Source organism: Leuresthes tenuis, unplaced genomic scaffold, assembly GCF_036924035.1.
Source record: "Leuresthes tenuis unplaced genomic scaffold, fLeuTen1.0.hap1 SCAF_19, whole genome shotgun sequence".
NCBI classification, from domain to species: Eukaryota; Metazoa; Chordata; class Actinopteri; order Atheriniformes; family Atherinopsidae; genus Leuresthes; species Leuresthes tenuis.
In genome coordinates, this window is record NW_027325373.1 from 18594953 (window position 1) to 18619341 (window position 24389).

Here is a 24389-nt window from a genome sequence, read left to right on the forward strand (position 1 = left end):
TTATAGAATGACATTTTCTAGAGTTTTGCAAAAAGCAAATATTTCTGCACAGAAGATAACAAGAGCATTTGAATTGTATCTTTCAATCAACCAACAACATTTTCAGGGTTACCGTTTTAAAAAATGTTGTAACATTTCCAGAAAATGAGTGAAAGCTATTTTTGATGTTGAAACATGAAACATTTAATATTTCCTCCTTTAAAAACATATCCAGATCTATGGCTTTTACGTCATGTATTTCTATTAAATTTCCCTTTAAAGTAGTGAAATATGTAACTTAGAAATTCAGCTCTTTCACATCCGTTGTTTGTGCAACTCTGATCACATCTTTTTACAGTGAATTAAATGACTTTGAAGTTTATTCCCTAAACGGCTTTTGTCCAAACAGTGTCCCTATAACTGTGTTGTAAAAAGCCAGACGAGGTTTTTGCTACATACTAGAAACCCCTTCTGTGGCTATAATGATACATATAATATATGTAATAAAGCTAAATTCTATGATAACATGTTGCCAGTCTCTCATCAAAGATTATTTCTGTGATGGAATCAGAGTGACCGTAGGAACATGACTAGCCAACATTTTTTTTCCCAGCCTCCAGTGTGGCTTCGGGGAGAAACGCTTGCTTTGTGCGGTAACTTCATTGTACACAAAACTGATCAAAAGGTTTGACTGGGTGAACAAATGGGGACTGAATAATACGTGCCTGCGATGTAGTAAAATTTTCTTTCTGAATTTCTTATTGTTTCCTGTCTGTGGCCACTTCTGGGCTCCATTATCCAAAAATAACTGATATATACTTAGCGAACATTGTCCTTTTGTTTTTTTTTTTTGTCTCCAGGGGCACAGGATTTGGTTTCTGTAATGCCATGTGTAAACTGGCTGCAGTGCTGGGCAACCTGATCTTTGGCTCACTGGTTGGCATCACCAAGGCTATTCCCATCCTGCTGGCATCTTCTGTGTTGGTTGGCGGCGGGCTGGTGGGGCTCCGACTGCCAGACACACGAGCCAATGTCCTCATGTAAACTTCAGCACAGAACAATGTGTTGTTTACCAGGTTTTTACTCAGTGTACCGAATAATGACTCATTTACGGAATCTGTTTTATTTTCACTATCCCTGATATATACAACAGTTATTGCCATCGTCATTATTGTATGAATTATTTATTCATTAAAAAAGATGCTGAATATCACATTACAAGTAATTGTTATTCTCATACATCTGAGTAAAATACCTGGTAAATTTGAATAGTAAAATGCAGTTTTATACAAGTAGAGCTGTAGATATACAGAGGAGGTTCATCTGGATTATCAAAGATTACAGATGCACCAGTTGTCAGGTTATTACCAAATCTAATGGTGTTATTGCAGGAATTCATTCAGGTAAAGGATTATTTGAAAAAGATCAGTGATGATAAAACTCTGTACATCAACAGCTCAACTTTCATGGGCTGTTTCACACATGCAAAAACACACAAGCATGTGCCAAAACAGCAAAAGGCTTAGACTTCCAACAACCTTCCACTCAGTGCTGCTCAGATTTAAAAAAAAAGAGTAATATTTTTGGAAATATGCCTTTTGTCCACTTGCAGATGTTTAGCTTAGCTTCTGATATACAACAATCTAAACCTTTAAAAAAACATCAACAAATAGCTTCTTTCTATGTGAACATATAGCAGCGTACCAATGTCCCTGTCAGAGAGCGCAGTCTCTCCTTTTACCTGCCTCATATTTCCTGCTAATTAGCAATTTGTTTTTGGACTGTAAGTCTCTTTCTGAGCAAGCAAATTTCTCGCTTTTCCTCCACTGAATAACACACCTTTGGTCAATAAGACTCACACGGGGAGAAGGATTTGATCTGAGTCCATACAGTTCAGGTTTTATCAAATTAGAGAGATCTATGGTATACATGAGATATATATATACATATATACATATATGTATATATATGAGATACTTTATTGGTGTCACTTTCAATTTTGGCTTAGTTTGTTTTTGTGAGAGTATGCTGCTCTACCTCTTACCCAGTGTGTTTTATTAGAAAACCCATTTAACAGGTAAATACTGGAAGGATGGCACTACTCTAAAATTCCTCTACCAACATCTCTAAAGCTCACTGACAAACATGTTGTAATATGTCTTTTGGCTCTGCTTCAAACAATAGTATAATATGTTTCATTTTTTAAGGCAGTTTGTGCTTTATGCCCAGTAGTAGTTCTTATTACGACACAATGAACTGCAGCACATCCAGCAGATGCTACTGTAAAACCCAGCCGTCTTTTCTCTCCATTAACTAAAAAAGTACTTTAGCACAGTTCTGAGATGCTTCTGTTTGAGCCTTTTCCTTTAGTGCTTCAGCCCAACTAAAACTCAGAGTGGATTATTGTTCTTTTTACTTCACAGCAGTTTTTTTTTAACAGCTTTAGGTGTTTGTTACTTTACAAATTTTCTTATGAAGACATAAAATGATTAGTAAGCTATTCATTGATACACTGACAAAACTATTCAGCCCAGTCTCACAGAATAAAATGTGAAATACTTATCCAGCACATCTTTTGAAGTACTATATTTAGATAGGATGTGAGGTTTATGCCTCCAGTACATTTTGTTTGTTTAGCTTGAAAGCAAGTGATCCAGGAAAATGATGACTTCCTGATATTTTGATTTGATATATTATTATAGAGTCTGTTTTTATAGCAAATTGTAATGTTTTTCTAAATGTATACATCTCATTTTTAATGCCTAAGCTTAACTAAATAGTTTGTAATGTGTAAAAAAAGCAACAAAATAGTGAGCAAAAGCACATATTACAAGTTATTACATATAAGTTATTTGAAGGCACTCATGTTCAGGATGGGATGCACACCCAGTTCTCACATTAGGCAGTGTGGAATGCCATCTGCCACCTGCTCCAAACCTCTAAATGTGGACTTTTTTGTCTACTAAATGCAATAACTTTCAAGACATGACTATTTCACTAAATTATGTGAAAGTGTGTAACTCTATAGAGTTATTTTCATGTTCAGTAGCACGAAAAAACAACAAGAATTGTGTCTGTGGACATGAATCAGGGTCAAAAAATATATATATCTTTAGATATAAAGATACATGATCTTAAATATCCTAAATTTATGACTTTTTCCATGTTTTACCAGGAGACTGGGTTGAGCTAATTTGCTCATTGTTTTAAGCACTTGCATTGGTTTTTCCTCACCATTATGAGAACTTTTTACAAACCAAGGAAGAAAACAATCAGTGAGGAAAATGCTAAGCAGACAAGTTATTTTGAAAATGTACAAAGCAGTTCGGGCATAAGAGTTACTTGAGTAAAAGCCAACTCATAGCCCACTTCAATTCCGTTCAATAGCACATTAATTGTCCCTAAAGTAACATTATATTGTTTCAGTGTAGAGTATAGTTAGAGATGGAAAACGTTTTTTTTTTCTTTTCAAATTGAAATAGGATAAAAATCAGTGGACAATCTTTTGGAAGGATTAAGTGTAGCAGAGGAGACGCGTGGTTAAAATCTTAAGAGATCACCACAAATGGATAGGGTTGGGTTATTTTTTATTTTTTTATTTTTATTAGCTTGGCAACAACTTAGCTGACGATGTCCCACACGATGTAATGTAGGCAGCCTCTTGCCTGTCAACATGGACATAAACTCATAGTCAACAGTTCGACATCTGGGTTGCAGAGATGCTCCTTCTCAGTAAGATGTCCCTGACTACACCATCTGCTGTTAACACGCACTGCAGCCCCCCTTCCTTTACTCCCTTACTATTACCCTCTGTCTGCAGTCTCTGTCTGAGAGCTGGGTACAGAGGTGTTAGACTTGTTCATTAAGCCATGTCTTTCCGTGAAACAAATAATCTTGCCTTACCAATATTCCTTCAAATAAGTAACATTTTTCTCAGCAGGCATTTCATTGTATTGGAGTACTTTTTACAGTGCTGTGTTAGTTCTTAACTAAATGATTGAATACTTAACCTACCTCTGTACCTGGATTTATGCAAGGATCAAACAAAAATGATTGTAAATCATTGAGCTTTGGAGGGTTTGGTAGATTAAGAGGCTGACATCCTCATTTTGATTCCAGTCTTTATGCCACACTAAGATAGCCAGTTGATAGTTTAAGAGATTTATTATTTTATATTATTTATTGCTCTACCAGAGTGCTTTTCTGTTTCATGGTCAGAATCAGAAGGTTTTTCTTTGAACAGTTTTTCACTAAAGGTTGATGATCTTTAAGCCTTTTGCTGCAATTTGCAAGAATGACAAGGCCATAAAAAATATCAATAACAAAACGGTAGTTTAGTCAAAACTGGCAACTTCAGCAGCTACATTTCTAAAGTGAAAAGAAGTTTACATTTTCTGCTTTTTACAGTCAAAACTTCTGGAATTTGAATCCTTTTGTCTGAATGCTTCCTCTCTCGTGTCTGTGTTTGTCTTGTGGCACTGAGCTCATCATGAAGGGCTTTGCGCTCTGTTGCAATCTGATCTGTGAAGAAGAACTTATACCACAGGAAACCTCTGTTGGTATCTCATTATACTCCTCTCTTTTCAGTATTGTTTGTCTCATTGTCTCGGTTTCCTCATAGTGTATCTTGTGTCCTCTGTTTATCTCCTCCTGCCTTGCTGCTGCTCCCTGCAAAATTCAAAGGCCTTTCTCAAATGTCGTGCCTCTTTCTCCACCGAGCTCATCTCTTCTTCCAAACCTTTGCTGGAAGCTTTGCTGCTCCGTCCTGCTTTTTTCCCCTTTTTGGTCTCTTCTGGCTGTGTGTATATATTTGTGTGCGTTTGTGCGAGTGTATCTAGACACCAAATTTGCCAAGTTTTTTTGCTATACCAAGGAACTCAAATGTAGGAAGAAATCATGTGAGAAACTGAAATTAAAAGCCATGCGTAAAGGGTCATTTCACCCAAATTCCAAAAACAATGGAGTTTAGTTTGACACTGCACTTTATGCAAGCACATCAATCACCTACATCTATCAATTGTCTCCATGATCTGCATTTACTTAACTTGACGTTAATTAGTTTAGATACAGGTGGGAATATGTGTCAGCATCCTGGTGAGTAGCCTGTCACATTTTGTGTGAACGAATAAACAGGTTCATTTAATTGCCCCTGTAAATGATATAACTACAGGATTACAACCAGCACCGCCAACTTCAGGCATTTGCCAAAAGAGTATCATCACTAAACAAAAACTGTATTCCACCATTCCACAACAGGCAGTCAGGCAAAGACTACGAGCAGTCCTTTGGGTCTGAACAGCTTTGTTTTTTTCTTCTTCATATTTAAGTTAAAAGATAAATTTCAGTGTGTGAGTACAACACTTAGACTGACAACCAGATGATTCTAAAGCAATATATCCAATGAGCAATTTGACATCTGACTAAAATTACAAAAGTGAAACCACTGGGGACGCCAAATGAGAAGTCAGAGACTATCCAAACTAATAGGGTTTCTCCTCTGGGGAACCTGAAAGTTGGCTGAAAGCAGTGACTTTGAATAGTTCTTAAATGAATGATTTCTCCAGTGATTTCCAGGTTCACTCCAGGTCATTGATTATATCTGACAAAAAAAAAACTCAAACTATAAACATTGATAAAGGCTCCTTGAGCTAAAAAAAAGGATTTTTTGTGATTTGGGTGAATTGAAACTGCTGCTCCTTGAAACATTATAAAGAAAATTGTTGCTGCTACAATATCTGAGATTTCATGTAAATCACATTAAGAAATGGTAACGTAGAAACAAATAAAAGTTCTTATCTGCATTTTTTCTATTACACAAAAAAGACGCAAAAGTTCTCTACTGTTTTAAATCATTACTTTCCAATCAGCTTTAGAGATACTTTTTTTATATACTTGATGTTGTTTTACTCATATATTTAGTTTTTTTTTTTTTCTTTTGTGGCTCATGACTCACACGCGCAGCTGTTCATTTTTGAAGATATTTTCTAAGACTGGAAGATATGAATCCTCTATCTTGTGTTTGATCTTTATCTCTGTCTGTCTTCTGTATTGTTCCCGTCACCACTTGTGCTGAACAAACATACTGTACATCAGAAACAAAACCCTGCATGTTTGTTACTGAAGTCCCCCTGTTGTGTGTGCTTTTTCCATTCTCGGTGTCTTTGCTGTTCCTCTGTGGGGGTTAACAGACATGTTTTCCCGAGTTAAAGGCGAATGTGTCATTCTTGTGTGGTCAGATTTGTTGTGGACAGGTGTTCATTATACAGAAATAAATTCTTGTGAAAGGACATGCTTGTGGTGAGATGACTGTATGTACCAAAAGCTGTTATTCAGCAGGGGTGATCAAATCTGCTTTTAGGAGTGTTTCCACTTAGATTGATTATTACTCCAAAGTCACTGCAGTGAGAATAAAATCACCAACATTGTGGCTTTCAGATCTGAAAACCTCTGCTGTCAAACAATATGTGGAAGTGTGTGTAAAAACAATTACCTGTCCTTGATATGATTTATTTTGATAAGAAAAGGTTTAACTGAATGCAGTGTAAAGGTGGATTCCTCATGTTGAATAAAGAGTTTCATTTGAACAGCTGCGGGGCTTTGTTCAAATTATTCAAACATGGCAGTACTTCGTTTAACCAGCAGATGGCGCCATTTATACAAATTTGACCGACATATTTCTGTGTTCTCTGTTTTATGACTATCGAGAAAGTTATGTTTATAAATTCTGAATACCTTCATTAACACTTACTGAATAATTATCAGCCTGCTTTCCAAGAAACATTAACTATACTGAGTCTGTTTGGCTTTGCCGGTAGATTCAGAGGTGGCACTGTAACTTTCACAAAGCTACGATAAATTAGTCATTTGTATGATAAATGAGTGAGTTCTATATAATTTATACATGCTAAAACACTATGACTATAACAATGAGGGCAGCAGTTATGTCAGCAGAAATGTCTAGTTGAGTTGACAGCAATATCTGTCTCTGAATGTTTTGCCAAAGCAGAATGCAATGTAATGCTGTGCTGTGCTGTAATGTTGCTGTTACAGGCTCGTCCACTTGGAGGTGCCAGTGTACTCGACCGGTGAGGGATGTCAAAATCATAGCCCTCAGTTTACCCTAAACGTATTACTCCTGGAAATAGGAAAGGATTTAGTTGGGTAATTCTAGCAGGTGTACCCACATGCAGAAGTCCCATCTTGCAATACTTTGTGGTTCAGTGTAATATTGATCGAGATTAGTTTGAACTATGAATTGTGCTTGTTCCACAAAATACATGAAATAAGCTTGATTTCTTAAAATCATATTATGTAGTTGAGGGAATTATAGTAATGGAATTACAGCTATAAGCTTGTCTTCCTGTGATAACATTGACGGAAATTGAAGATGTCATACTCATTCACATGTGAGGCAAGTGTTGATAGAAGAACAGAAATATTGTTCTTCTGTTGTTTCCCAGGTAATATCAGGCTGTGCAAATTATAGTATATTTGGTGCCTTGACCTAAGCCAAAATGTAACCAAAGAAGCAAAAGTAAGAAAAACATTATTTTTACTCATAATGTTTATCAATAGAGCAGCTTTATCAAGGTCTTCCTTTCATAAGGCCTGCCTGTGCATACTAATAAGCTGACGGCCCAAAACAGGTCAAGTGTTGCTTGTTCTTTGTTTCGTTTCAAACGAGACAGACATTATGCAAGTATTTGAAGCCCAGACCAAAGTTGAATCTGTAACAGTTACCTTAGCTCACAGCCCAAAGCAGCAGTTTTACAATAACTGCATCAAAATTGTTGAAGCTTTAAGCCAAATTTGTAAAATTGCACATATTCAAACTTCAAAATGTTATATGTTATATTCCTGTTTCCTTTGAAAAATATTTCCAGCTTATAAGATGGAGAAAGATAGAGGGGAAAGTGGAATTGTACCACACAGAACACAGAGTAAGAGCCCCATCAGAACTGAGGTTGTGCGATTTTTTCTCGTCACTTTGCTGTTAGTTGCAGTTAAGAGGCCACATATGAACAGACCGATATAAAATAGAGCATGGAGATGAGTTGGAGTTAATGAAAAGCACAATCGTGGAATTTCCTGGCAAACCTATACCATTCTCATTGCTACCACCTACTCACACAAATAAATCATATTCAGCAACTAAGATGCAGAATGACAAAAAAAGAAAAAAAAAGAAAAGCAAAATTAGCCAAAACAAGAGAATCGGGGTCATTTTTCTTCACTGGAACAAGCTTTTGTGCAATTAAGGGTTTAAATCTGATGAAGAATTTGTAATGTTGCATCTGGGCTGAAAATAAATGTTATTATTGTTAGCATTGTGGAGGAAGTTAATGGTGTTGAACTCTCACCTAATTCCATGATGTCAGCAAGGTGTACTATTTATTTATGGTGCTGAGCTTCCTCTGTCTGGCATGTGTGGCTTTAAGCCATAACCCAAATAAAAAAAGTTTCACAATGATAATATCTTTGTTACCAAGTTTGTACGAAAAACAGAACTAACTGTGATGTTGGAAGATATTTTCATGACCAGCCCATATCTGCTCATCTCGTCTGATGCTCCCCACCATCTGGTTTAGACCAGATGAAGCCTTTCAGATGAGAGATGAAGTGTCTTTAAAGTTCAAGAGGAAGTCCAGTTGCCCTTATTCAAGCTCTTATGACTACTATGACCTGGATGAATCTTCATCAACAGCTGAATGTGAAACAAAGGAAGAGAGTAATTGTGAGGAAGATGGTCGTTAATTATCTCCTTTAAGATTTCAAATGAATCTCATGATTCAAAAAATGGGTTGAGTATCTTAACTGCTGTACATTGTGACATTTTGTGTGGGAGAGAGTGTTAATGTAGCAATATGAAAAAAGATCTGAGCGAGATTTTAAACTACATATATATGAAACACAACATTTGGGTGTCATCAGCTGACAGTACAGCATGATATGTGATTACAGGAATGCACAAAGTGTCGGTTTTCTGGAGTCAATCCGCTTCACATTATTTCTTGTGAAATTCCAGACTTAGTCAAACAAAGTCTATTTAGTTATTTTAGTACTTTTATTTGTTGTCAAATATAAAAACAGAATATGAATTCTCAAAACAAAGCTATGAAGTTAAAATCATGCAAATTGTTTAAGAAAATTTTAATATAATAACTAATATGTAACTAATATATAACACACAAAAATAGGAATGCTGCATTAAAAACAACTTCACCTAACAAACCTCAGATCCACTGCTGGTTTGAAATTAAAGTTTCTTTCTTTTTGGATTCCAGCCAAGAGAACAGCTCCCTCCTCAACACTCACAAATTTAAAACACAGAGTCAGTTCTTGTTAGCATACATGTCTCTCAGAGAGAAATGCTCAGGGTCTTGCCTTTGAAAGTCATGACGTAGAGCTTGGAGCCCGCAGACTTGGACATGAGGATAAAGAGGAAGGGGTCCAGACAGGCATGGAGACAGCACAAACACACTGCCAAGTTAAAATAGATATACAAGCTTTCTGTTCCATTCACAAACAGTTGCAGATAATGGAGGAAGTGAAGGACTCCAGCAGGGAGGAAACACACCACGAAGATGCCAAACACCAGTGAACTGGCCTTGATGTACATCGCCCAGTCGTAGTGCGATCGCCTGAGCTCTCTGATGATTCGGGCAAAGCACACAACTGTAACCGCCAGTGGCATCAAAAGGCTAAGGACTGTCAGTCCCAGGTTGTAGTAGAGCAGGAAGATGTGAGAGCTGTAATCCAGAGGCAACACGTCATGGCAGGTTGTGCGGTTCAGCTCAGGGAGCCAGTAGCTCTGCTCAACCAGGAGCTCAGGGACGATGGCAGCTCCAAACACCCCCCACACGGCCACGCTGACCCAGGCAGTGAATGTCCTCTTGGGGAGGCTTTTGTACGTGAACGGGTACACCACGGCCATATAACGCTTAACACTGATGCAGGCCAGCGTCAGGGCCGAGCAATAGAGGTTGCCATAGAAACAGGCAGTGACCACCCGACAGGCAGGTTCTCCAAGAACCCAGTGGTTTCCATGGAGATGGTAGTGAACCTTGAAGAAGAGGGAGATGAGGAGGAGGAGGTCAGAGACAGCCAGGCTGCAGTAGAGGATGGCAGAGGACACCTTCCTAACTTTAGTTACGAGCAAGCACAGGATGGCGATGTTGGCAGGGATGCCGACAGTAACCACCAACATGTAAAAAAAAGGGATGACCCGGGTGCTGAGGGGGCCTCGGAGATACTCTATGGTGATGTTGCTTAGTGACTGCAGAGCTGAATGGTAATGAGTTGAAATGGGAGCTTGGGTGCCATTTAGGATGCAGTTTGTCTGACCGACTGGGTCCCCTTTAAATGTTCTGGGCTGAGGAACAGCCTTGGAGGAATTCATTTGAGCTTTTATCGTTCTTTTCCCTGAGAGAAAAACAAGAAAATGCAAATTGATTTTATTCAGTCATTCGAAAAATGTTAAAGGAATAAATCTTACATGTCTTGATTCGCAATCATTGAAAAATATTCTTTCTCTAGAAATGATTTTGTTAGATGAATAACGGAAGCAAAACTATTTCCCAAAGTCTGAGTTAATTCCTTCAGATGCCTTTAGATTTTTTTTTTTTCCAAATACACCGAAGTTGATAACTTAAGAAACACAGTGTAGAAAATCTTCACATTTAAGGACCTGAAATGAGGCAATGTGAACCATATTCACTCAAAAAATGACTTAACAATCATGAGTGACACTAGTTCAATAACTGGTATTAAATAGCATCTATGTAAATCTCTGACAGTAGTAGCTTGCTTTTTTTTTTTAATTTGTTTTACAAACCATCTCAAGAGAGATTCATTTGTTTTGTTCAGAGAGCTGCCAGCACGACTCTTCAGCTTTATACTTGACAAAATGACTTTAAAGAGTTTAAAGTACTATAAAACCACAAACCAAAAGATGTGGAGCTGAATCTTACCTTTTTTCTGAAGTGTGCCGCTTATAAAGAAGACAAAAAGCAGAGCACAGATAAAAAGTTTCCTCATTTTCTTTCTCTCGGGGTTGAACAAGCCTCTGCTCTCAGGCGACTGGCTCTCTCCGGGGCTGTTTTCATTGCTGTTTAGTTTCACCTCTGTGTTTGGTGTCACATCCGTGGGTGTACACAAGTCGTGAACACAGCCTCAAATGTACAGAGTCGGAGGGAAAAAGAGGGGCATCGTGATATGACTCGACAGATGTCTTTGGCCTGTGGTTTCTGTTTTAACTCACCATATCACTCTGATTCAGTGGTGAACACCTTTTCATGTTTATATATATATATTTTTTGCTTTATATTTGTTGTTTATATACTTCAAAATTTTCTACCCATATTTTTCCCCCATTATTTTACAACATCTATTCTTTATCCACCTATAATGAACTACTTGACATTCGTCTCTTTAACCCACAGGATGTCAGATATAACATCAAACAGAAATGTACAAATTTGCTTTTGTACAGTTTTCTGCCTTAAGTATAATCTGAAACTACAATCCCCCATCGGCGGAACATCGGCGGACCCAAAAAGGAAATGCCTGCCTGAAGATGATAAGCTCATCTGAACACGAGCAGTTTAATTTTAGTCGTCGTTTCCTCTGTTATGGTCTTCTGTAAAGTTATAATATTCACAAAGAACTCTATCTGCTTACATTAACCCTTGAACACTATTGTACACTTTTGTATGACCATCAATAACATAGGATGTATTTCACCAGTTATAATGTACCCCTCCCTAAAAAAAAATCTATCATCAAAGTATATCAAAGCACAACATGATGAGTTGAAGTGTTCTTCTTTTATTTCCGGCTACAATGCCTCATAAAACCAAAAAAAAAGTACCATAGGAGGACCCGATAAAAAGAAATTAGTGAAATTAGTGAAAATTTAGGGAATCGTTAATGGGACGCATTAATGGGATTATTGAAAAATAATAATAATAATAATAATGCAGCTGGGAACTTGTCATATAAGCACAATCACATCGCATTAGTGTTCTAGGGTTAAGGACACGAGGAGTTCAAAGTACTCCCTGCCTCTACCAAAGGACAGTTTATTATCTTAATGCTAGCATCCAGCTGATCGCAGATGTGACCCAAGCCTTTTTTTAAAGGTATTTATCAAGCCTGTTTATTTTTGTGTTCGGTTTTGACCTCTTTCTCAGTACAAGGTGACTATTTCAAATAAAAGATACCCACTTCCAGTATGTCACAGCAAACCATTAACAGCACAGATGTCTCATACTGAGAGGAAAGAAATGCATCCGCTGCAGAGATCTGTAGCGTCATCAAAAACACAACAGACACCCACTGTTTCCACATTTGGTGAGAGCCACAATAAGGTCAGAGAGGTTTTGTTTTCTCTTGCAGAGTAATCGTGCACTGACGTCATGTTCATCACCTGCATTTGTTTGACAAATAACAAACTAACAAATTGCTTTCTTGAGAGAATGAAAACTTATAAAATATCACAAGTAAAATTTCTTTCGTTAGCAATGAAGCACAAAGAAATCAGACATTTATTTTAGGCATATGAGAGCACTGCATCTCCCTCCTACTTTCAAAGGACAGCTCGGCATCAGCAGCAACCCTCTGCTTCCTGCATCCTGTCATGCCTCAGTTGAAGTTTGTGTTTCTTATTTCCCATTGTTCAAGTTAGTTTGTTTTTACTTGCTCAGAAAAAGAGGATTATTTATGATGCAGCAGCAGAAGTCATTTATAATATCAATTTAACTTATTATAGAACACTTTTGACTTACAAAACTTTATTGTCCCTTCCTACCAAGTATCCTTTGAAAGATAATTAAAAAAGAAGAATCATGTCATCCACTGCATGCCATAGCATCTATGTTGATGATTAAAGGCTAAAAAACTAAAGGCTAAGGTTTTTTTTTATTATCATTCTTATCTTAAAAGTATTTCAATTCAGGGAAGCTGACTATACTTGTTGGAGAGCACGGCCACATCTTCCCACAGCAACATAAAAAGAGTTTTTGAGTCTGTTTGCTGAGCAGCTCAGGGACAGCAGCCTGCTGCTGAACATGCTCCTCTGTCTCATCAGAGTTTGGTGGAGTGGGTGTTGTGTGCTGTACAGGATGGACAGAGTCCTCTCCAGGGTCCGTCTCTCCAGAGAGTCCAGCTCCCTGCCCACCACAGATCCAGCCCTCCTCACCAGTCTTCTCAGGAAGTAAAGACGACTCTGTCCTTCACGGTGGAGGCTGTCTGTGTTAACAGTCCAGTCCAATTTGTCATCCAGCTGCAGTCCCAGGTACTTATAGGTCCTGACGACCTCCACTTCAGAGCCCTCGATGGATATGGACCCATACAGGAATGGGCCACATTCCAATTTATTGTAACAAACATATTTTTTCTTTATGATATCCTCATCCTTATTTTGTCTTCCATACTTGTTATCCAAGGCTTCCATTTATATAATACTAAATGCTACACTCATGAGACAGGCATGTGAAACGAAATTGTGCAAGTGTCCTTCCTGTCCCTCAAGACACATTTTTCATGGTAATTACTCGTAATTGTTGTTGTTATCACAGATGGCTCAGATAGGTGGGCAGTTTAGATGGTTTCCTGTGCTTTGCTTATTCAAACATGTTGGCCGGTTTTTACACAAGCAACCCTGTCATGAATCTGGGAAAGTTTTCATTTCCAAAGCTTTCCTTCGCTTTCTCTGACATCGCAATAATTTAGAAATCATGCATGTTTTCACTCATATCTCTGCAGGATGAAATTTCAGGTGTATAGAAGAAGGTTCATTGTGCAAAGAAGGTTCATTACAAATTGAACTAAATGTCTTTGACTATTGTGTGATGTGTCACTCTGAAGATCAGATTTTACTGTCATGTACACACATGTTGGCACATGTTGAACACACGCATGCACTGGGTCACACACTCATAGAGACAGATGCCATACTCTGGAGTGGTGGGCAGCTATTCACAGTGCCCGGGGAGCATGGGAGTACGGTGCCTTGCTCAAGGGCACCTTGAATCGGCAAGGAGGTGGACTGACACACCTTTAGCTGTCAGTTTCTCCAATCTTTGAGTGGCGAGAGTGGGAATCAAACTTCCGGTTATTGGACGACTCACTCTAACCACTGATGACAAACCCAGTCCTTAGTCCCAGAATGTTTTGCCATAGTTTGCAGCTTTACTGATGAGGTTTGGAATTTGCTGACCTTGTCACATTTGTTTGCAGATTCTCGAAGCAATTGTTTTCAGACAGACTAACAAATAGCTGGCTTTCTCAGGAATTCTAGGGAAGGAAAGCAGAACGAAAGCTCGGGGAAATTTGACTCAACAGCCATCAAGTGGCTCCAAACACAGTGAATAAATATTTCTGTGTTTCCTCTGGTTGGAAAAGCAGTTATTCTCTAACTTTCTATTTCTTGAAAACAGAAAAAACAAACCAGTTTAAAAGGAATGTGCAAGTGGAATCAACCTGGTGTTGCAGAATCCTCTCTACTCCTTTCACTACACATAAACTCTCTGCTTGTGAGAGGTCAACCTGTGCAGGTATAACATCGGATTCGCTACAGATCTCATATAACAGGTCGTGACCTGATTCTGTCAACTCTGAAACATTTGATTGCTATTAAAGTGCTGTCATTATTTCGACATTCAGTTGTTCCAAGAAACTGTGGAACTTGTCGCAACAACGGGCGCAGAAGTAGATGCCAAAGTAGTTCTACAGACAGACAGATGAACATGCACACCTATTGACATGAATTCTGGATAAACCGGTCATTTTTTTCCTTTTTTTGTTGTTGTACCATCGATGCCAAGCCTCAAGGCGACACCTCTAATTCTTCCTTTGCTGTTTGCTCTTTTTGTAAGTGATAAAGAACTCCGCTTCAGCTCTTGCACAACTTCTGAACCTGTAAAACACATACATGTTGTTACAAAGAACTATATGAAATAACACCCTGCGATTACTCACTGTGAGGACTTAGCTCAAAACTTTGTTACCCTGCGTATCCCTTTCCAGTGGAGATGTTTGGTCATAATGCACAGCAGCACGTTTGGAGAAAACCAAACACAGCATATCAGCACAAACACCTCATACCAGCTGTCAAGCACGGTGGAAGAGGGCTGATGATCTGGGCTTGTTCTGCAGCCACAGGACCTGGACACCTTGCAGTCATTGAGTCCACCATGAACTCCTCTGGATACCAAAGTATTCTAGAGTCAAATGTGAGGCCATCTGTCCCACAGCTAAAGCTTGGCTGAAACTGGCTCATCAACAGGACAATGATCCCAAACATAGCAGCAAATCTACAACAGAATGACTGAAAAAGAAAAGAATCAAGGTGTTGCAATGGTCCAGTCAAAGTCCAGACCTCAAGCGGACTGAAATGCTGTGGTGGGACCTTAAGAGAGCTGTGCATAAACCAATGCTGCAAACCTCAATGAGCTGAAGCAACGTTGGAAAGAAGAGTGGCACAAAGTTCCTCCACAATCATGTGAGAGGCTGATAATGTGACACAGAAGACCATTACTGCAAGTTATTGCTGGTTCAAGCATTGCATCAGGTGTGCTCAGTTTTTCCATACAGTGCCTCTGAATATTTAGCATAGTTTATATGAAATAAATAATGTGTTATATGTCTTATGTTGTTGTTCATCGGAGATTGTATCTACCAATGTTTAAGCTCCAGTATGAACTGACAGTTTTTTATAATGTCCTAATGCTTAGAACCTTAGAAGTGAAAGAAGTGTACTTTCTTTTTAACATGACAAGTGCAGTGAGCAGAGAAAACTGGCTAAATCAGATCAAAATTTGTACCAATTTACCTTGAAACTTTTCTTTTGTGTATTTCAGCATCTTCCACCTCTTCATGTGATCACACATTGAGTCCATAATGATGTGAGCAGGGCTCACACTTACTGAAGAATACATGAGGGAAAGATCAAATACAAGCTGGTGGACCTGGAGAAGGATCAAAACATCTGCCCAAAACCTTCAAATGATACTGTGGGCCCTAATGACTCTGGTAGGATGAATGTATATGTTTTGGACTGTAGAATTTTGTCTCAAATGGTTCTGCACAGACCAAGATTTAACCCTCTCCTTAACAGATCCAAAAGTTTTATTTTTGTGCATGAGATTGAATCCTGAGTGAAAAAAATGAAGTGTGGAGATCAGGGCGTGGCACTGGACCCCCCTGAATTCTCATTAGACCCCCCAGGTGCCCCCCCCCCAGACGATTGACATGTCACGCAGCGCACGTCTTGTCGATGGAAAGTCCCTCCTGTACAGTAGTAGGCGCTGTTCCACAAAAAGCTGTAATCCACCTCACACTAAGAGAAGAAGAATCGTCACAGAAAAAGAGGCAGATTTAAACACGGTCACACGGTTTGTCCAACAGCTGTTTTTGCTGGATCGTGGAGCCTGGTTTGAACCTGAACACGAGATCAACCAAGGAGGAAGAGGAGAAGGACAAAACGACTTTATAAACAGTGAAATTCTAAAGTAAGTTTCATGGTTGTTTCCCAATGAGTGACTGTTTAAAATCCATTTTGTGTTCAGATAGCTACGGGTATCAAGCTAACGTTAACGTTACATCTCATGGCGTCTGTAGACGACCAGCGGCAGATTCCAACGGTCACTCCACATTAAATGGGGATTTGTTTTTGTTTTTTAAACCTGGACCTTATTTCTGGCATAAAATGCGTTCATTAATCACCGATAACAGTTTGGTGAAAGTCGGGCGTCCTTCGGGCGCTATTGTAAGGGGAGTGAATGATGCAGAGAAAATACAGCCTCTAAATAAGGCATTATCTGTCTTTATTTCACCGATACTTTAAGAAGAATCTTTGATTGAACGCGTACTAATGCACTTAGTTCAGAGCCGGCGTGCTGTTGTTGTTTGGGGGTGACGTCATCGACGCGCCCCGCTGCGGCACAGCTCATTCACTCCGTGCTCTGTGGCAATCTTTGCTGTTTCTTCAATGATTTTAGAGGATATAAACTAGCAGACAATCAACCAGCTAGATTTTTCATGCTTTATTGGCTTAAATGAAATGTAACGTGAAGTTTAAAGACAGTCAACTAGCTGAAAAGTTTGAATATTAAACTTATATCTACAGTGGTCTATTTGCCCTGACATTTTTTTAGACTGCAAGTGGAGATTTAATAACATTTGTGTGATTGTAAGGGATGCTAGGAGTAACAAGACTGGCTTATTTTTTTTCATAGGGTCAGTTAAGGATGAAAAGAAATGTAGACATGATATATGACTTCTTTGTCAAAAGAAACAAATCAGAAAACGAGCCGACAGTCAGAACTCAGCTCTGTCATCAACAGTCCTGGCAGCTCCCATCCTGGGACTTGTCAGGAGAGGGAATGTCATGCAGAACCCAGCCCAACATTACCAGGTGAGCGCATCTACAGAAGCAGTCACAAGCTCAGTTCAATCATTTTAAGTTAAGTTTTAGATATTTTGAAATGTTGGTTACTGATAATGTTGTTGTTTTAACGGAGGCTGCATTTTTATTTTAATTACACTTATATTTTTAACAATGCAGTGCCATCGAGGGTGGACACAGAGACCTTTTCTTCTGATGAGGATGATGGTGAGCCAGAAGAGCCAGAGCCAGCTGTAAATCAACCTTATGTCAAAACAATAGCAAACGTGCTTCCTTTGACTGCAGCCCAAAATATAGCTCAGAGGGGTCATAGAAAGTCTAAGGACTCTCAGAATAAGGGAAACATTTTGGCTATATTAGATGAAATAGCAAAGCATGACCAATTTATCGAAAAAAGGCAGCAATGCAAAATACACGAGTCACCAAATCCAAAACTAAATTCTTCAGGGCTTCGCTGAGATGGTACCGAATGAAATCATAAAAGAAGTAAAAGAAAGTGAAGTGTTCAGTGTGATTGCAGATTAAACAAAACGGTATGACGGTGCATCCGTCATGAGCGGGAAATATTCCGGTGTGTCTGCAAGAATTCAAAGCGATGCCAGATTTGCATTTTACCTTCACTGTAATGCGCATTGCTTGAATTTAGTTCTTGTGGATGCTGCAAAAGCAGTGCCTGAGGTTGGTGACTTTTTTGCACTTCTGCAACAGCTCTATAAGTTTGTATCTGGCTCATATGTGCATCTGAAGTGGCTTGCAGTTCAGAAAGAGCTCTATCCACAGCAGCAGCCCAGGGAGCTACAGGCACTTACAGACACAAGGTGGGCATGCAGATACACTGCATGCCGTAATCTGAGGGACAGAATTCCAGCAGTTCTGAGACTGTTGCAGGATCTTGAAAGACATGGTGAAAGACCAATGGAAGCGAGGGGTCTTGTTTCTCAGATAGATTTATAGTTCATAGGACATTTGGTTGCCTTTTGTAAAGTGCTTGGTGATGCCAAAAGTCTTTCTGATATGCTCCAGTCCAGCAAAGTATGGAAAGAGGTTGAGCAGCTTGCTGAGCAGTGCAAAATCAGTGTACAAACGCAGTATAAAAGACATCCGAGAATAAGCTGAAGATTTCTTAACTCACTGTTGATGAGCACTGAAGGACAGAGAAACTGTGATGATGAGGGCTTCCACATATCACTCTTTTATCAGGTGATTGACTGTCTCATAACTGAGCTGAAGAGGCATTTTTCAAAGAAAAGTTGTGGAATCATGCAAGGTGTGCAGTCTCTGAACCCAAAGAGTGCAACTTTCTTAACTGAGGAGCCTCTGTTTGCCTTTGCACAGACCTTTGAGTCTGATCTAGGTGATCTCAAACATGAGCTTCACCAAACCAAGCGACTTCTTGATAGGAGAGTGAAAGGTGGATTAGACAGACCATCTACGTTTCTTGAACCTTACAAAGAGGTTTTCCATGAAATATTCAGTCCTGCATAAGGTACTTTGACACTCAGCTAGTGTCTCTGGTCATAAATCTAGGCTAAAAACATATTTATTTCAGATGGCTTTTAATACCCAGTAGTATGGTGACTCTTTTATATTATCTTATTCAATTTTGCTGTATTTTATTTTATTGCGTTTACTGTTATTTTATTGTTTTGTACTTATTCTTTTCTTTATTTATTATCTGATGTAAAGCACTTTGGTACACCGAAATGGATTGTTGTAAAGGGCTGTATAAATAAATTACATTTACATTTACATAACTAAGCTCCTCACTATGTTCTACTTAGACCAAGGATAGTTTGAGTCAGACAGTACCTCTGGTCATAGTTAAAACTTACACAATGCTCTTCATGGCAAAATGGTGTCGAATTATTTGCTGATAAATTGATACCTTTTGTTGTGTGAGTGGCTGAGCATTTTCATTCTTGTAAAAATGGTTGTTTGTTGAAAAATTGTTTTACATTTTGTATATTTTTTTATTAAACTGCAAATTACATACATAAATCTCATCTCCTGTGTGCTTAATTTGTACTTAAATATATTTCAACATTTACTACAGCTATGGGTAGTAAATGAGCTATGTAGCTCAGGAGGAAGAGCAGTCGCCCACCAATCAGAAGGTCGGTGGTTCGACTCTGGCTTCCCCGGGCTACATGTCGAAGCGTCCTTGGGCAAGACACTGAACCTCACGTTGCCTCCCAGTGTATCACTGGGGTATGAATGTGTGTGAATGATTAGAAAAAGCACGTAGTTAAGACGTGCTGTATGAATGTGTGTGAGTGGCATGTAGTGAAGGGCTTTGAGTGGTCAGTTAGACTAGAAAAGCGCTATACAAGTACAAGTCCATTTACCATTTAGAGGCTCCAATTGCAAACAGTATAGTGTGAAATCTAGCTCCACCACTGGTGAAGACATACATAAACTGATCGTTGACATGTTAAGTCCAAATTTAGGTTGTGGGAACGGAATGCTTGCCCAAGAATATGCAAAAAAAAAAAAAAAAAACAGCTGTTCGATGCAAAGACAAACATACAGATGTGTGTTTTACAGTGAAACATAATGGCATCTCTGCTCCTCAGAGCTTCTTGGACTGTGCATTTATTGAAAGAATCAAACACTTATTTTCAAAACTCTTTTGGAATTGGAACTTTTTGAACTGGACTCACTTTTGGTTGCCATGGAGACACACAATGCATCTGTGAAACCGGTGAAACTCGGATCTGTGTGACAACGCCTACTAACCTGCTGAGGCCAATCAGACATCACTCAGTCGTAAAGGGTGAGAAATCTTTTTTATGCTCAAATGTAACTTGAACAATCACACCTGTTATATTGTCCATATCCTTTCATCTGAATATGGCTCAAACTGGGGTCATTTAAAGAACAAACTTACTGTGCTAATATTGTCTCTTTTTGCTCAACACAATTCCAAATAAGATATGTTTATCTATTGATGTTTAGGGAGATAATGCATACACTTAATATTGTTATTGATTTTTTTTTTTTTTTTTTTTTATTTATTAAGCCCAAGCTGATTCACAGATGGAGAAACTTCTTGTGGAAGAGAGTGACATTAGCAGCAAAAGGACTTTGCTGGCAGAGGTGAGTTGTTTGAATGTGTCTCCCTGTGTCACATTTGATTTACTTTTGCTCCTTTAGCAATAATAGTAATGTTTAGCATCATGACTTGATGCATTTTCTGACTAAATACAATTTAAAAACAGAAGCTTGGGAACATTTTTATAATAGATAGATAAAAATATTGCTATGGTCCATGTTTGAGAGGGGGACAAAAATGCAAACAGGCTGGAAGCAGACCAATGTTGAAACAATAACTTTGTGTAAATAAAACAAAAACAAAGATGCCACCTAAGCAGCAAACTAAGTAATGTAACATGGTGATTGAGTGACAAGACAAAGGCAACTGAGGACATCCAGGAACAATGGCTGGAAAACAGGCCAAACCGAACAGACAAGAGACCAGAGATAAGGCTCCACAAAATAATACAAAAACCAAAGCAGCGACAAACTGGAGCTGAACAAAGGCAAGGAACATAACAAAACCTGACTAAGTAATGAAAACAAGGCATCAATCCCGTAAATCAGTCCCAAGAAGATATCAGAGGTATTAACGGAACATGGCAGGAATCCCAGAATCTGGAAGATAAAATTGAAAGATACTTTTCACAAAAAAGAATCTTCATTTTTCACTTCTGCCATGCATCTGGACCCCTCCTCCCATGTAGTTTGGAAGAATGATTCCACTCACCATCTTTGTCGTGACTGTCTCTATCTCTGCCTGCTTTTCCTTCACAGAAACGGCGCACACACCTAGACAGACCTTGTGAAGAGGGTGAGGATGGCGTCGGTGAATGTGTGCCGCATCAGCCAACCTGCACTGCGAGGAAGCTGTACCGCTGTGCCGAGTGTGGGAAGAGTTTCAAGAGGCTGGGGTATTTCAGGAATCATCAGCGCATCCACACTGGAGAGAAGCCTTACACCTGTGACCAGTATGGGAGGCGTTTCATTCAGTTAGGGCGTTTGAAAAATCATCAGAGTATTCACACTGGAAAAAAGCCTTACCTATGTGACCAGTGTGGGAGGACTTTCAGGATGCTGGGTTTCTTGAGAGTTCACCAGCGTAGCCACACTGGAGAAAGGCCGTACACCTGTGGTCACTGTGGGAACAGTTTCAGGTGGTCAGGGATTTTGAAAAATCATCAGAAAACTCATATGAAAAAATTGAACTTACTGTTATAAAACAAGCAATAAAGAAATTTGTTGTGTACGGCCATGAAATGGTCTCGATAACATTTGTTTGCATGCAACTTAAATTGTCAAATGCTGTCAAATGTTTTGTAGCAAACACACACAGGTTTCAGTGTTGCTTTTGGTAACACATTAACATCAGCTTCTGATTTCTAATACTCATTTTCTCAGTATTAATTAGTTAATTACAAATTTGGCCATTTATCTATTACAAGCATTTAGATGCCTAGAATGAAAACAGTTTTTTTTTTTTTTTTAATATTTAGATCAAATGAACAGAAAAAAATTAAAACAAACACCAGGGAGGTTTTGAACCTCAAAACTATGTACTTCTGAGTTGTTTTGAAACATTTGTTCTGCACTTTCCTAAGCCTGAAACTGCCCTGTAGCACCGGGAGGCTGAGATACCACAGTTCATGATTTTGGTTTGCAGCCCCACACCACACAGCTTCGCGGCGTCTTCAACATATCAACAAACTCGTGTATGGCTGTACATGAGCGGGGCTCACATGGAGATTTGTTTTTATGGCGGCACGTTCTAAGCGGGAGCCAAAGAGCAAAAAATTTGCCAAATTTCCTAATGTTACATTAACTTACTTCACTGGCAGTTGTGGTCAGGATAGTCGTAACTAAACCTGAGGGCAGCTAATGTCAGTTTTCATTGGCAGATCTAAAGCTGATCAACACCAAGAACAGTAACTAAAATGATAATAATGAAAAGTTCATTGTAAATATTGCTCCAATTCAAGTAGATGATGCCCACACCGCAACTATATCACCATCGATTTTGGCAAATATGACCACTGGAATTAATCATGTCCTCTACTTTGTTGTGCTGAAAGATTGACAGCTCCGAGACTCATTTTTCTTGTTATTCATATTTTCTGTGTTGAAAATAGATAAAGCTTCTCTGTGAAGTCACCCGGTCGTATACACCACCACTTATTAGACATCCTATAACTTGATATTTGGCTGAAAAGTACATAGAAGCATCAAAAAACCTGCAACACACTGCAAAATGGCTTTCAGTGCTGACTGGAGCCCTAAAATTTGATTACCTCAAGGAAAATTCCCAGGAAATCATAAAACTTGTCACAACTAGCTTGAAACAGTGACAAAAAGAAAACAAGAGGCAACACAAAAAGTTAAAGCTAGGATATATAAATTAATTTAGAAATTAAATCAACCAACTTACGGTAACTTCTCGGGGGAGGGGCATGAGGCGTGTCAGTCAGTTAATCAGAGGTACCTGCATGTATGCACGAATGACACATGGTGTATGAAGTGTTGTGCCAAACAAAAACCAAAAGGAATTTAAAGTGAATGGAGTAAAGAGGAACAGTTACTTTTTCTTTCTTTTTCAGTTTACAGCAGTAGCAGATCATCAAAATCCACTTTGGGTCCTGGGTACTGTTAGAGCGCAGCACATGCAGGGAGTCACCACTCACACAATATTGTTGTTCTATCATTATCATTATAGTTATTGTTCTGAAGAAAATGAAATAAAAACAAGTTGTCTACCATTAAAGTTGGTATATAAAAAAGGGTGTCCATGCAGGGTAAAGCTGGCAGGTTGTTGTGTGAATGCACTGAAATGAATGTGTTCATGAGTGCGGTTGATTTTTTTTTCTGTGAATTTTGAACTGAACGAGGCCGTCATTTAACTGGTGAATGCTATGTGAGCGTAGCATTTTAAAGGAGTGAAAAAGTGAGGACTGCCAGCTCTATCTGAAGGCTGTAATAGGTGTTTTACACCTGTGTCACGTGCCATCACTGAGTACAGTTTTATCTGAGGTTTTGGTTCCACACCAGTCACACTGCTGCTGCTCTCATTTCTTACTTTCTTTTGGGCGTCTGGCATGTTTTTGGTGTCTGGACATTTTGAACTACTTACTTTATGTTAGTGTGATGTGGTGATGAGACTGAAGCACTTGTGACTGGGCTGATAGTCTTCCACTGGTGGGTGAAAGTGATAAAAAAGAAAGCAGGCTATGCATTAAAATGACTTTTTTTTTTAAATCACAGTTTTATTTTGAGTATTTTGATGGTTACTAATAGAATAGATCAATGCAGAGATGCACATGTGTCATTTCAGATGGCCGCCCAAACTGTGGAGGGCCAGCAATCTGGGCAGGTCCTCACAAACACCAAAGTTACAGAACAAAATGATCAATACTAGACCATAATAGACATTTGCAATGATAGAGGAAAAATGTACTTATGGACAGAAGTTGTTAGTTGAACTAGTCTGTTAGAAATGCATTCAAAGTTCTGTTTAAATATATATATGGTGTTTTTTTTAATATACTGTTTTTTGTTTTCACGACTGTAAAATCTTATTTTCTCTTTGTATGAGTCTTGTGAGTCAACCTCACTCTCTGAGAGCATATATTTATTCACAAGAATACAGTAATCAACTGGCAGATGATGAAACTAAGCAGCCAGTTTGTGTCAACCAGAAGTAACAGCAGTGTGAGCCAGAAGCCACACTATCGCTATCTGATTGACAGCCCTTCAACGGTTGTGAAATTCCTGTTTTTCGGTTCAGTTCTTTCCAGGCAAGGTTTGATCCCCCACTGTTGAGTAAAAGGCCTGTCCTGACAAGAAAACGACCAGGGAACAACGCAAGATTTGTTTCAGCTACAGCAGACATCAAAACAATAGGGAAAAAAACAAATTGCACAACCCAGACCTGGAGCTGTGCCAGCTATTTGACTGTGGACCTAATCTCCCACAGTTT

At 38.8% G+C, this 24389-nt stretch overlaps 2 protein-coding genes across 3 annotated transcripts in view; one reads left to right on the forward strand and one right to left on the reverse strand.

Annotated features, from left to right (window-relative positions):
• LOC140277283 (synaptic vesicle glycoprotein 2C-like) overlaps positions 1-5488 on the forward strand; it is a 53278-nt gene extending 47790 nt beyond the window's left edge. For both annotated transcript variants that reach the window (XM_072372249.1, XM_072372250.1), the window contains exon 13: positions 840-5488. In XM_072372249.1, coding sequence (XP_072228350.1) covers positions 840-1023 — 184 coding nt within the window. In that variant the 3' untranslated portion in view covers positions 1024-5488. The remainder of the gene's footprint in view (positions 1-839) is intronic.
• Positions 5489-9063: 3575 nt separating this feature from the next.
• LOC140276879 (proteinase-activated receptor 3) lies at positions 9064-11078 on the reverse strand. The gene is made up of 2 exons (XM_072371726.1): positions 10950-11078; positions 9064-10401 (listed from the first exon to the last, which is right to left on the reverse strand). The coding sequence occupies exons 1-2, from the start codon at positions 11014-11016 to the stop codon at positions 9338-9340; spliced, it is 1131 nt and encodes a 376-aa protein (XP_072227827.1). The 5' UTR covers positions 11017-11078; the 3' UTR covers positions 9064-9337.
• Positions 11079-24389: the final 13311 nt, after the last annotated feature.

Bases quoted from the DNA above. Each gene is read 5' to 3' on its own strand.
- LOC140276879 (XM_072371726.1), bottom strand. From the start codon at position 11,016: ATGAGGAAACTTTTTATCTGTGCTCTGCTTTTTGTCTTCTTTATAAGC. The intron at 10,402-10,949 runs GTAAGATTCAGC...TTTTTCTCTCAG, and splicing joins CGGCACACTTCAGAAAAAAG to GGAAAAGAACGATAAAAGCT.